A 14,110-nucleotide genomic window follows, 5' to 3' on the forward strand; every position below is an offset into this window, starting at 1 on the left:
AAGATAGTTTGCAGCACACGAAGATTTAACTCCTGTCAATTAAGCTGCCCAAAAATGGTGTCACAGATGATAAGGAACAAACCCAAGTCTGATATGAATGGCTCTAGATTAAGAAATGGTTGCTGTTTCAATCTTTGTCATGGTTCTGGCAGTAAAGAGAAGGGTCCCTTTTCCTATTTCAGATGTTCATATCGGCATCTATCTCAAATTCTCTTGTGCATCAGTGCCAAAATCTGTTCGGCATGTTTTAAAATAAAATCTTCTAGCCCTTTTTTTTTGTTTAGGTTAACGTCCGTGTTTAAGCAGCTGTTTTGAAATACAGCGCCATTTTTACACTAAAAAGAAAAATTGTTTACTTCTTTTACATTTTTTGGCACCCTTTTTTCCTTTAAATGTAGACAGCTACAGTCAGAGCTAGCAGAACGGTTCATAACAAATCCCCGTAGTTGCTGACTTTAGCCTGGTCTTTGCTCTTCTGTCTGTGAGGGTCACAAGGCATAAGAATGTGCTTGGTACTCGAATCTGCTCGCAGAGGTTGTGTTCAGCCTCACCCCACTCCCTCCATCCATGACACTCGCTAGTCTGGCTCTCTGCTTTCCTGGTGAGTTGGGGTCGGTCCCCCTTCTGCTCTGGATGAGCCTGGCTGCTTCTGTGGGGCCATATCCAACTCCCCTCAGCTCAGAGGAGACCCCCTGTCAGCTTCCCTGAGCTTTTGAAAACTAAGAGGTTTGAAAAGTGAAATTACTCAGGGCAAGGCAGTAGAGCAATAGCAGCAGGGCATTTTTTAATGCTGCATTTTCACACAGACCCTTTTGCTGTATGGTTTATTTGACTGGCGGCAGAGATTACATTTAATTTTATTTCATGTGCATGCTGTTCTGGCTGGAAAGTTGCAATCAGATCCTTATCAGGCTCATTTAACTGACTCTTTGCCAGGGCTTGGCATGGAGTTTGTAGAAGTCTGTCCCCTAGCCCTGTCAGACATTGTGCCACTCCATATAAAGCAAGACATCTCTTCTCCACAGTCTTTAAATATTCTTCTTGTGCAATTCTTTGTGCAAGTGAAAATTAATCATTCAAATGTCCTTGGAAAGGAAGTGCAAGAAGGAGCTGGAGTATAGCCGAAATTGCCATTTAAATGCTTTTAAATTGAAGAAGCTACTGGTAGATAATATTTTGGAGTATTTGCCCTTCTTTAGAGATTCTGCACACACAACTCCATCAAGTGTAGTGAGAGACATTTCTGGCTGGGAACAGATATGTTTTGGCATTTCAGTTGCTTTTCAAGCTACCGTGTCATTGAAATACACATTGCCACTCAATGCACAAACAGTAGTGTCATTAAAAACTATTTTGTGGTGTCTTTTAAGCAGAAAATCAGTCTGATTTAGCCAAATATTGCATAGGCTAAACTACTTTTCCTCAGATAGAATTCTATTTCTGCATTCATGGCTATTTTAATTTCCCCCCCCCCTCCTAAACATTCATTGGTATAAGATCCTGTACAGAGGGATATTCAGGGGCCACTTCACTGGCACTGTGCTGTATGATGCCCACAAGAGACTGCCAGCTAATTTGGGAGTTTCAAGGGAGCGTCACTCAAATGAGAGGATACAAAAGCTACTGGGGAGGACTTCAAGGCAATACAATGTGTAGAGCTCAGAGCCTTGTAAGAAATGCTCACTTAGCACCTCATCCACAGAGAAATGTAAAAGCATGCCAAGATACGTTACACTGATATTGCCTGGTTGTGATTTTTTTTCAGCTTTATGGCTATTGTTACCAAGATAGCAATGACATCCCAGACACGCTGACGACCATCACTGAACTAGGCTCGCCTTTAGAGATGATTCAGCTTTTACAGACTTCCTGGGAAGACAGATTTCGAGTGAGTAACAGCTGTTTTAAAAGGACTTTTAAGAGAGCGATGAATACAAAATAACATCAAGCATGAAGTAGGGGTTATGTACTATGCAGTGCAATTCACATTTATTAAACATTTGCTTTGCTTATGTTTACATCTTGGTTTAGAAAAAACATTTAGCACTCCCTTTCTGCAGTGTTTAAGATACTGTGCTATTTTGTCTCTTGATGTTATCTAATTGTAGCTGGTTATATGCTTTTTACATGGTATCTTCAAACATTTCTTTCTTGTTAAAGCTTGAGGCCCAGAATTTTTGGCGTTGAGCGTTGTGTTCTGCAACTGTGATTTAAACAATAGAAGGATGTTACATTTCTTTCCTGATCCTTATCGTAGGTTGGTTTTATAATTGTTTTCTACTGCTTCCTGCTCTGTTCGTCTTTTAGTGGGGGGAGAGTGAAATAAATGTACACAAATCTCAAACCCGAGTTGTCCACCACATTGGCAATTTACCAGGAGCATGAAGGTCACACTTAATTTGTCCAGAATGAAGCCAGACTGTAGCAATGCTTTGATCAAGACAGCGCTGTCTCGCTCAGTGTATATTGGGACGTGTCGTCAGCTGAGGTTAACTCCCTCAGACGTTGCGAGGCAGCAGCAGTCCTCATCTAAAACACTTTGGATTGCATGGCTACATCTGTACCAGAAAATTAAAAGTGCGCCGGGTTGATCTTGGAGACGAACCAGCAAGGTGCAGCCCACGTCTGTGCCATTGGATTCCTGCTCTCTCTGAAGGCCGGGCGGCTGCTCGCAGGGTGCCCGTTGGGAGTGGTCGCCCGGCCCTGCTGCCTTCTGGATCCTGTCTGGGGACAGTGGGGGAGAGCAGCCGTGGTGCCAGTCAGACCTGGGCCAAGGCCGTGCCAGCAAGTGTGCGTGTGGGATTAAGTTTCTGTGCCCAGGAATGTTCCCAGGCAGAGTTTATTTTACTAATATAGATGGAGCAAGTGTGTTCCCTGCGCTAAGATTCAGCTCCCTTTTCCTGAAAGAAGTATGGCCTTCATACACAGTAGAGGTGTTCGTCACGGCACCTGAAGTACAGGACCTGTCTGCGGCTCATCTAATCCAGGGAATGCAAATAACAGACTGTGACAGCAACTACGTGCAAAGTAAATGACCAAGAGATATGTTAGATTGTGGATAATAAACGGGGAAGTTTCCTTCCAGCATGGATATTTCTGAGCAAGCAATTGCGAAGGGAGATGAAGGAGAATTAGATGAAGGTGCTGAGCTGATTCACAGAGGTGGAATTACAGATGAAACATTCCTGCAACCGCTGTAATGACGTCTTAGATAATGTCATACTCGTTAGCTTGTCTAGAATGCGACTAACACATAGAAGAAGGAGGAAATAAAATTGTATCTTCTTGATATGTGAGACTTATTTGTGGTCCAGCCCTGAAAACGGCTGCATAAATATTTGACCTTATTCCTACAAATAATAATCTCCTTGTGTTGAAAGACTCAGCAGTAAGCTTTGTCCCCAGATCAGCGGCCCTGCGCTCGGCAGAGGTGTGCGATACTGAGCAAAGCCTTCCTCTGTGTGCTTAAAGCTTGTTGTATGGGGGCATTTGCAGTCCCAGCCTGGCAGCAGGTACGCAGGGCAGCAGCCCGTCGGGGTCAGCCTGGTCACAGAGGCTGCCAGTGTGGGAGTAGGGGCCTTTTGGTATTTCAGATGACAGCCTGTGTTTTTATTCAAGCTAAGTTCTGGGTTTGTTGGCAATTGAAGATACGTGTATTATAGGTTACTTTGGGCTGGATGTGCCTTTCATGTAAAGTGTATTGTAGGATGGCACATACGTGAATCCTGTGTCCTTCCAGAGGGAGGAAAGGCTGGTCAAGTCTGGCGTCCCATAACCAGGCCCGTGTTCGTCTACACCTACAGGCATCTCCATGTGAACTGTGGTATCCTATAAGTAGGATAAAAATGTTCTAGTCTGGTCAAGCAGGAGAGTGATTATAGAAGTGTGAGATAGTCCTCATGTCCCGCAGGTGAAGGGTCTGTGAGGGATAACTTCAGACCCGCTCAGCTTTCTTATGAAGGACACATTTAGGTGCTCCCCTGAGTATACCGTTTATGCCCCGAGATTGAATTTAGGTTTGACTGCTTCAGTGCACGTGGCCTTAACGGTGTATTTTAACAGAAAACAAAGATTATATCTAAACAATAAAAAGCTTGCTAGACTAAGGCCTGTTATTAATTTAATACATAGAATAAAAATTCCAGTATTTAACTGTTCACATTAATGCTACGTTTGCATTAATACGTGACATAGTGGACTCTAAAGGAATGCAAGAATTGAATACAGTGCTTTGGTAAGGGGGCTGAGTTCAACGTTCATCGAGTTTGCTGTCTAGTAATAGTTACTCAGGTTTCTAACCTGCAATTATAAAGTGCAGCATCAGCGCAGAGCTCCCACCCCAGCCTCAAAGTGGCACATGAGGGTCCACTGAGGCAGACCCATCAAGGCAGACGGACATATACGCTTACCCTGAGGCACAGTGAAGAGTTATGGGGGAGCTTTGGAACTCCTCTTTCTGGGAATTTGCTTCCTTCTTCCCTGGAAAAAGGCAAACATAAGACGAACCAGTGGAAAAAAATTCTAAAAGCAGTTAACGGCAGGATCAGTAGGGAGGCAATACAGACAGCATCTACAGTTGGAGCTCCAGGCGTGGTTGCAGGGCAGTCCGGCCAAAACTTCCAGACCTGGAGTTTGTAAAAGAGCAGAACCAGGCTGCATGGTCAAGGCCTGTGCATAATGTGTTATTAAAAGTTAATGCTTTTATTTCTATTAAAAGTAAGAATAGCAACAATGAGCCTTGCTTCAAGAATAGTGTGGGAAAGCACTGGTAAAGCAGCTTATTTTTGTTTCAAGTCTCTAAGGGTTTTACAATCAACTATGTTAATCCTTTGAAAAATACCTTAGTTGCAACATTCAGTTTTGAGGTTAAGTTATAATGCTTATATTAAGTCATATATTTATGAATATATCTTCAACTAAAGTGGTTTCACTTATATACTTTGCACTGAGAAAGTAACGCAAGGTACCCACGTTTTTGCATTTCAGATATGTCTCAGCTTAGTTCGCCTTCTCCATTATTTGGCTCACTCTCCTCTTGGCTCTGTGACGTTACTGGATTTTCGTCCCCGGCAGTTTGTGATCGTGGATGGGGAACTGAAGGTGACAGATCTGGACGATGCCAGTATCGAGGAGAGCTCTTGCACCAGTAACAGCGACTGCTTCATGGAATTCCCCGCGAGGAACTTCACCCTGCCCTGTTCGGTTGAGGGACGGTGTCAGAGTATGAACGAAAAGAGGAATCTCTACAATGCCTACAGGTGCGTGATCGGATAAGGTAAAAGAGAGTTGAAAGTGGGCAAAAAGTGTCTAGCGTCCTTTATAGTTATTCACATCAATGAGTACGTATTGCCTCAGAACTGTTACCCAAGAGTAAGTGAAGCCATGAATAATTGTTTCATTTTTGAAAATACGTAGCATTTATAACTTTGGACATGTTTTGCATATTTTGAGTGTGATTCACCACTTTTAGTCTATTTTTACCTTGGTTTCATTTCACTGTATTCTTCACACGAGTAGAGATTTTCATAGGAGTGAAACAGAGGTGCCTGTGGAGGTGGGGGCCCATTAGCTCTGTGGTGGGATGATTCAGGCAGCTCTTCTTCAGTGTGAGTTAAGAAGGGTCATCACGTGTTCCCCACCACCGTCTGAGGAAAGGGCTGGCTTCAGAGGCAGAGGTAGAGCTCAGCTCTCATCCTGTGCTCCGGCTCGATGGTCCCCGCCTCACCGGAGCCTGCCTCGGTAGGGTGATAACAGTCCCCAGTGCAGCCATGGGGCTACATAGAGCACCCTCAGTGGCTGACCATCTGGGGTGTAATCCCAAACCTTTGAAAGCAAGGGGTGCTCCCTTTCACCCCCCTCCCAGCACTGGGGGACTGGCTCTTAGTGCTGTTCCCGCTCCGCGGCAACGCCACGCCCGCAGCGGGGGAGACGTAGGTGACTGGCCACGCCAGACCAGTCGGCCACGCTGAAGAAAGCGTTCAGCTGATGCATCCGTCTTCTGAATTTGATTTTAAGGGTTTCTCCAGATTTACAGCAGAGTCCTTCTGAGCGATGGCTTTGTGTTTGTGGTCTCGGCTCTGCCCCGTCGGCCATCGCTCCTCTCGGAGAGCTGGGCTGGGATGCTGGGGGAGCCGTGTCGCTGCTTCCCAGGGAGCCGGTAGCCAATGCTCAGTGCTGCGCTCCTCCTGCCGCCGCTGCTCCGGCTGACAGGCGCTGCTGGGGCAGGCAGCCGCCTTGTCTGATCCAGATAGGAGGATCTCAAAGCAATGCCATAATGCTGTGCTCATTTCTTAGACTTCCCTTTCAAGTATCATACCATTCACTGTCTGCCAGACCACAGCGAGGAGAGGCTGCTCCAAAGAGAGTCTTCTGCTGTGGTCCCAGGGCGCTCACCAGCATGTGTGTTGCATTAGCTGACCACAGTGAAATGGGCTGCACCACATGACAGCCATCTGCAGTTGTGCAGCGCAGTTTTTAGTGTGTCCTGCAAAATTTTCCGTTCCCATTTGCTTGGCTTAAAGATCCTGCTTAGCTTGCTAGCTTTTGGTTAAGACTGTTTTACTGGTCTGGCTAAGAAACCTTTAATAGGCACCCATCCATCTCGGTCGTAAGTGGGGATATGTCTGCGGTGTGGTGGGCTTGCGGCAGGTTGCTGGTCTCGCTGAAGGAAGCAGTCTTTCTCTGTTACGGTTCTTAATATTGCCTTTGAACTGCGCACCAGTGTGTAACAGGCACAGTGCCCCAGTGTTTTCAGCCCCCGCTTTTGCTTAATTCGATAGAGACAGTGGGTTTTTGTTTAACAGCAGATTCATGCTATGGTAGGTTTAGACCACCCATGCTAGGGCATTAGCAACAAACTGCGCACTTGCCTTGGGAGGCGAAATCTTCGGTTCATTCGGTATAGGCTACTAGATTTTGTATTTTCATGGATGCCCTCTGTTGCTGTAGGGTTAGAGATTGCCCTCAGGAAAGGATTGCTGGTGCTGTTAGGTAGAAGTCAAAAGCAGCAACATGTCAAACAATGCATAAAACCGTCATAATTTCAAAATATAGCAGGCCGTAGCCTTGAAAGCGTAATTAGGCTATCTAGCTGGTTTCTTTATGAGGTAAATAATTGAAGGAAAGAACTCTACTATGCAAGAACTGGCCTGCCTTGACTTTCAGATGGTTACCTTCTGTCACAAATGTGCCTTTATGAGTTTTACTCCAAATGTTTGGAGGAACAATTTTCAAAGCACTGGACAGTTTTAAAAGGAAGGATAATTAATATTTTGAACTATTAACCAACGGCTGATATGAATTCTCCATCATTTCATCATTCTAGATGATCTCCAGAGGTCCCTTCCAACCCTAATCATTCTCTGATTCTGTGATCATTGACAATTCTTAAATTAAGATCAGATAGTTCTCAAAAAAAAAGGAAAAAAAAGGCCGTAGGAACAAATGTAAAAGGGTCTGACAGTCTGTGTTATGCAGATCACAAGGGATGCCACTGGCCCTGGAATTGATGAATAACAAATGTTCCTGCGATTAAGTTGTGCGGGCACCAGTGTCCCTACATGTCAGAATTTCACATGTGGGTGTTTGCATTAGAACAAGTCGTATATTTATATAGCCACGGAAAAAGAAAAATCTCCATGACTCGCATCCATCCAGCGTTTAGCACAGTAAATGACAGCTACTGAATTTTTGCAAAGAGCTAATCACAGTCAGTCGGACTCTGCTTATGGATAATCTCTAAGCAGAAAAATAAGGTAAAATTTGCCAGGCAAATTATTCATTACAAATGTTATGCTGCTCTTTAGATTTCTGTGTGTATTTATATTGGCTGTTTTTATACTCATCGCTAAGAAAACCTACCAGTGGATAATCTTGCTTAATAATATATATATATTTATTTATATATATTTAAATATATTTTAATACAGTTTTATATAGTAGTAATAATATAAATATTATAGATATTGTTTATAATTAAACAATATGAATATATAATAAATCATATAAATATTTTTGTAAGGGATGAAAAAGGGACTTAAAATCTTAAGGAAATATTCATTGTGTAAGTGGAATATGTCAGCTCAATAATACCTGTGTCTATGATCAATTTTTACTATCAGTAACTTAATTTTTTAATTTATGCCTATGTAAGATATCTGCTAGTCTCCCTTCTGAGCATGAGTCCCTGGAGGTTTCTGTTTGACAATGTGGTCTCTGTACATGAAAAAAAAACGTTTACTTTGCAGGTTAGGTGTAAAGCAGGGCAATTTCCCAATTGTGTTCCTGTTCTGCTCATTACCTAATATTTATGTCTGGTAGTTCTGTTTATATTGTCAGATCCTGAACTGTCCATCTCCCTCTTAGGTTGCTATGACACTAAGTTTGCAATAGGCAGCAATATTGGCAGAGTAATAGAAATTTAAAGGAGCAATGTGAAAATTAAGTGTACTTCAGGTGATGGTAAAGGCATATTGTTTTTTCTTTTGTAATTAAAAATGTTAAAATGGAGACTATACATCCATCGATGAATATCTACATGACTGCATCTTGAATTTAGATAAATGATGAGAACGGAGAAGACGTTTTGAATTGCAGTGGTGTTAAAACAATAGAAGGTGGCTTTCTCCTGGCAATTCGTTTGAAAGTCTAAGAAAACTGTAGAAAAGAAAATACTAGTCAATTATTTGAAATGAGCAGAAATTTGATTTATGCACTTTCAAGGTTTGAAAAAAAAAAATCCCAAGACTTCTGGGGTTGATGGCATCCTTTTAGTTTGTTAAAGTAGAGACAGCTTTGCAAATAGTCACAATCCACGGGGCTTCACAGCAAATTTCTGTATTAATGGAACATTTACATGTAGTTACAAGGCCGCCTTGTGTATAACAGCATGGTCTAGGTACGCCAGACAGCTGTGTGAATAGTCTCAGCTATATATTTATTTAACTATAGAATATGATTATATTTCCTGAATAGGTCAGTGGCTTACAAGCAATAGGAATTTTATTCTTTATTTTGTTCAGTAGTTACCAGACATTTGTAAACTCTTTTTTTTTTTTTCAAATTTTTCAATATGGGTTACTTTTCCATTGCAGGTTTTTTTTTACGTATCTTCTTCCACACAGTGCGCCATCCTCACTGAGACCATTACTGGATAAGATAGTCAATGCAACAGGTAATCACAATAAATATGGTAATGCCAAGTATTTTCCTTTTTTAGTGTGACTATCATGTTTGGGATGGGGAGGATGCTGCTTTTATGTTCACTGCAATAGAACCAGATTGTTGTTCTATTCAGGATAAAATTTCCCCCATACAGAGAAGGTAAGAATGGCCCCGTATACCAGAGAAATCCCATTTTGAGATTTTTATCTAGGCTTCTCAGAGGCATTTACTTCCTCCTGTCACCTCAGCGCTGGGGTGAACAACTGCATCGGAATGCAATCCCTTGTGGAATCTGGAGGAACCCCTGTCTCTGGCAAGGGGAATTTTAATGATAAACCCAGGATACTTCCCCATTGCCAATGGCAGGGGTGGTGCTTCTCTACCTCAGAAGCCAGAGGCAAGTGACATTGCCATAGATCTTTACTAATTACCAAGGTAGTGCCTTTGGGACAAGAGTAGTTGCAGGTGCCTGTAAATCTGATTTGAGGGGTTTTGGTGCATTGTTTTAGGGGTTTTATACCTTGTACTGTGTGTATTCAATGGGGAAGTTAATGATGCTGGGCTACAGCTAATTAACAAGCAAAGCCTTTGGAGTTCCCTGTATTGGCTAAAGCTCGTCCCTCGTGGGGAGCTCATGGCAATGTTTTCTGTCCACAAACCTGGGGTTCCCAGCTGGGCGAGCCAGCCTTTGACATGCCTGGCTCATGTCAGGTGTGAAACCCAATTCGTAGTAACTTACGGACTTCATGTCCACATCACAACACCGTCGTAGAAGAGGGCACCGCTGGGCTCTGCTGCTTAGGGCTTTATTCAAATGCAACCTTGTTTTGTCCTGTACAGGTTGCTTCTCATCTAACTCATTCTTTTTCTGTGCTTTTAAAGGAGAGCTTCGCTGGGGAATAGATGAGACGGCTGCTCAGCTAGAGAGAGTTTTGAATCTGTATAAGAGTGGAGAGTACCTACAGAACATGACTCGGATGCCAAAAGCTGGTAAAGTGGTCTTTCTTGAAACTTAAAATTAGAGACTCTGCTTTGTCTTTTATTTGAGGTTTGAAAGGGCAAATGTGCAGAAAATGGAGCTCAATGGCCCTTGAAATCATGCACATGATAATCTGTTGTCTGCTTTTTGTTTACTGGGTGCATTCTGAAGCCCTTCTCTCTGAATGAGGTAGCTGGGCATCCATAGGTGTGAGCAGGCTGTAATGGGGATAAGGAAATCCAACGGAGCTTTGCTCTCCGTAGCAGATCTGCGGAAAATGTTTTTTTCATCACATCCGCACACTTCTCTGCTGTTGGAGTATCAGAACCTCCCCAAACATGAGCTGGAAGGAATCTAATCAAGATGCCATAAACCTCCATGGATTTCCTGGGACTTACAGGAATTTCTTGCTACGTAAGCACTTGTGGATTGTAAGACTAAAATTTTTGCTTGCTTTGCAAGAGAAAAACAATGCGTCCCTCAGCTTCTGCTAGCAATAGAGTAAAAAAGAAAATAAAGGACAGGATGAAAACGAAATCTCTGCAGCACCACAGGTATGTAAAATGCTGTTCAAGCAACTGTGATACGGAGGGATGCGTATTCTTGCCGGAAGGATAGCTTGTGGAATTACACACGTCAAAGAGGATTATGTATGATGGAAATGGCTGTGAAGTCTAACAATTGAAAAAGCTGTTTTGCAAATTATTTTTGTGTACGTACAGTATTCATGTCAAACTGTCAATGTAATTGACTGCAAGCTGATAGGAAAATTATTGCTTTGCTGCAGAAGCTCAGTAAAGAGGGAAAGATGGGTTCTAAATGAAGATGAATGTTGGCACAGGGGGTTTGAAGGTTCAGTGAAGCATTTGCTCTGTGAAAGAGACACAGGAGCCAAATTCATTCTTGTCGTAGCGCTGTTAACCTCAAAGGGCCATGACACCAGGGATGAATTTGACCCACTTACCAGAATAATTCAATATTTATTTTGTTGTAAAATTGGCAGGAAAATTGTTGCAGGTGTTCATTTAACTTTCTAATTTTCAGCTTTTCATCACAATCTGTGCTGAGTGATGCCTGTCAACACAGCAAAATTATTTTCAGCAGTACAATCAATAGTACAAACACATCCTTTGTTGAAGAAGTGCCAGGAGGGCTGAAGTTTTTCTGTGATGCTGCTTGATTCCAGATTTAACTGCCGTATCAGGACAAGATGAAGTTTTGAATTTGAGAGGGCTGTCCTGTTTATAAAGAATCTCAGGGAGAGAAGTTTAGGACAGCGGTGGTAAATGTAACAGTGCAGGTTTCTAGTGATATGGAGCAGAGCTCCGTATGTATTTGGCTACTGTAATAATTACACATTTTTGTGTTAGTGTAATTCCATAGAGTCCTGGATAGTATAACTCAGAATCCGCTACCCACATTCGTGGTTAGTAATGCCCTTCTGTGCAAGGAGCCCTGTTTATTTGTAGGACACTGCTCGTGGATTTAGGCACTCTACTGCGTGAGCAAAGACGTTGAAAATCCATAGATGCTTTGTGTAACATATTTGGCCAGTCTACATTAAAGACTGTGTGTAATATTGAATTCCTTGATAAGAAAATGTTCTCAACCCATGGCAAGCCTGAGGAATCTGATATCTTAGTGGAAATTACACTTAGATGAGATGTGTTCTCAGACTTAGCTGCCATGCTTTTAAGATGTGCAGGCCTGTTTCTTGTTTGTTCTAAGGCTACTTTAACCAAACAGAAAAAGGGTTGTAATTTATTTCTATTTTAAGGCTCCCTTTCCTTGCCAGAAGAGTATGAAGAAGTCATATTGTGAGGGTGAAAATATGCTTACCTACCCATTCGTGTCACTTTTATTCCAAACATATTCCTTCCTCAACTGGTATTTGACTGGTAATACCATACTAGAATTAATTTTTAATATTCTCAGTCCAGAGATTATGGAATTAGGAATTATTAATTAGAAATTATCTAGAGATTTTGGAATGAGATATTCTCCTGTGGTGTGGTGAAGTTGCAGGAGAGGGTGACAGTGGTGCTGGAAGGGACTGACATCCAAGTGATCAACCTCTTCACGCTGGCATGATGTTCACTGCTGAGCTGGTGTCCTGACCACCAAAACCAGGGCTGAACAGCTGAGCTGATAGAATATTTCATATCACTCTTGGTGGGTAGTAGAGGGGGAGACAGGGGTGAAAATGGACAACTGTGATCCTTTCCCAGGCTGTCAGCTGAGGTCCTGCTTTGGCCCTGTTTGGGGTCTACGAGGACACTGTGTTACTCTCTGAAAGCAAAGAAAAAATATTTTTAAAATTGTGGGATTTTTTTTAAACCTTTTCTGTCTTGCTCTACAGCATAATGAAAGTTCAAGGAGAGTGTTTTCCAACCCAGTGCTAGGTTAAGATAAAACTAGAGATGATCACAGAATCACAGAATGTTAGGGATTGGAAGGGACCTTGAAAGATCATCTAGTCCAATCCCCCTGCCGGAGCAGGATTACCTAGACCATATCACACAGGAACGCATCCAGGCGGGTTTTGAATGTCTCCAGAGAAGGAGAGTCCACAACCTCTCTGGGCGGCCTGTTCCAGTGTTCGGTCACCCTCCCCGTAAAGAAGTTTTTCCTCATATTTATGTGGAACCTCCTGTGTTCCAGCTTGCACCCATTGCCCCTTGTCCTGTCAAGGGATGTCACTGAGAAGAGCCTGGCTCCATCCTCATGACACTTGCCCTTTACATATTTATAAACATTAATGAGGTCACCCCTCAGTCTCCTCTTCTCTAAGCTAAAGAGACCCAGCTCCCTCAGCCTCTCCTCATAAGGGAGATGTTCCACTCCCTTAATCATCTTCGTGGCTCTGCGCTGGGCTCTCTCTAGCAGTTCCCTGTCCTTCTTGAACTGAGGGGCCCAGAACTGGACACAATACTCCAGATGCGGCCTCACCAGGGCAGAGTAGAGGGGGAGGAGAACCTCTCTTGACCTGCTAACCACACCCCTTCTAATCCACCCCAGGATGCCATTGGCCTTCTTGGCCACGAGGGCACACTGCTGGCTCATGGTCATCCTGCTGTCCACTAGCACCCCCAGGTCCCTTTCCCCTATGCTGCTCTCCAACAGGTCTGTCCCCAACTTGTACTCATACATGGGGTTGTTCTTGCCCAGATGCAGGACTCTACACTTGCCCTTGTTATATTTCATTAAATTTCTCCCCGCCCAACTCTCCAGCCTGTCTAGGTCTCTCTGAATGGCTGCGCAGCCTTCCGGTGCGTCGGCCACTCCTCCCAGTTTTGTGTCATCAGCGAACTTGCTGACAGTGCACTCTATTCCCTCATCCAAGTCATTAATGAATATATTGAATAGAACTGGTCCCAGTACTGACCCTTGAGGGACTCCGCTAGACACAGGGCCTCCAACTGGACTCTGTCCCGCTGACCACCACTCTCTGGCTTCTTTCCTTCAGCCAGTTCACAATCCACCTCACTACCCGATCATCCAGACCACACTTCCTCAGTTTAGCTGCGAGGATGCTGTGGGAGACCATGCCAAACACTTTACTGAAATCAAGATAGACCACATCCACTGCTTTACCATCATCTATCCACCGGGTTATGTCCTCATAAAAGGCTATCAAGTTGGTTAAGCATGACTTCCCCTTGGTGAAGCCATGCTGAGTGCCCCTAATGATCCCCCTATCCTTGATGATTTGGTTCTCAGGCCGAATCAGAGTTAATCAGAGCTTTGCATTCCTATGCTGGTGTGCCAAGATCGGGCAGGCACAAGTTCACATCGATTATGTTCCAGGTAATGGAAATCTCACAAGGTGACTTGGCTCCCAGGATTTTCACTCTCTCAAACAGTAGAAATGACAAGAATTAACAATGCCAATCTATTCTGGCATCTGAAGGGTTGTGAGAAAATAAGGCCTTTCTGGTATGTGATCTGTTTTGAAATCCTAAAAGCAGA

At 43.3% G+C, this 14,110-nt stretch overlaps 1 protein-coding gene across 1 annotated transcript in view; it reads left to right on the top strand.

Annotated features, from left to right (window-relative positions):
* PKDCC (protein kinase domain containing, cytoplasmic) overlaps positions 1-14,110 on the top strand; it is a 39,126-nt gene that overhangs the window by 13,244 nt on the left and 11,772 nt on the right. The window contains exons 2-5 of the mRNA XM_068400634.1: positions 1,766-1,888; positions 4,987-5,258; positions 9,093-9,172; positions 10,045-10,152. Coding sequence (XP_068256735.1) covers positions 1,766-1,888; positions 4,987-5,258; positions 9,093-9,172; positions 10,045-10,152 — 583 coding nt within the window. The remainder of the gene's footprint in view (positions 1-1,765; positions 1,889-4,986; positions 5,259-9,092; positions 9,173-10,044; positions 10,153-14,110) is intronic.

This window comes from Nyctibius grandis, chromosome 1 (genome assembly GCF_013368605.1).
Source record: "Nyctibius grandis isolate bNycGra1 chromosome 1, bNycGra1.pri, whole genome shotgun sequence".
Lineage (NCBI taxonomy): Eukaryota > Metazoa > Chordata > Aves > Nyctibiiformes > Nyctibiidae > Nyctibius > Nyctibius grandis.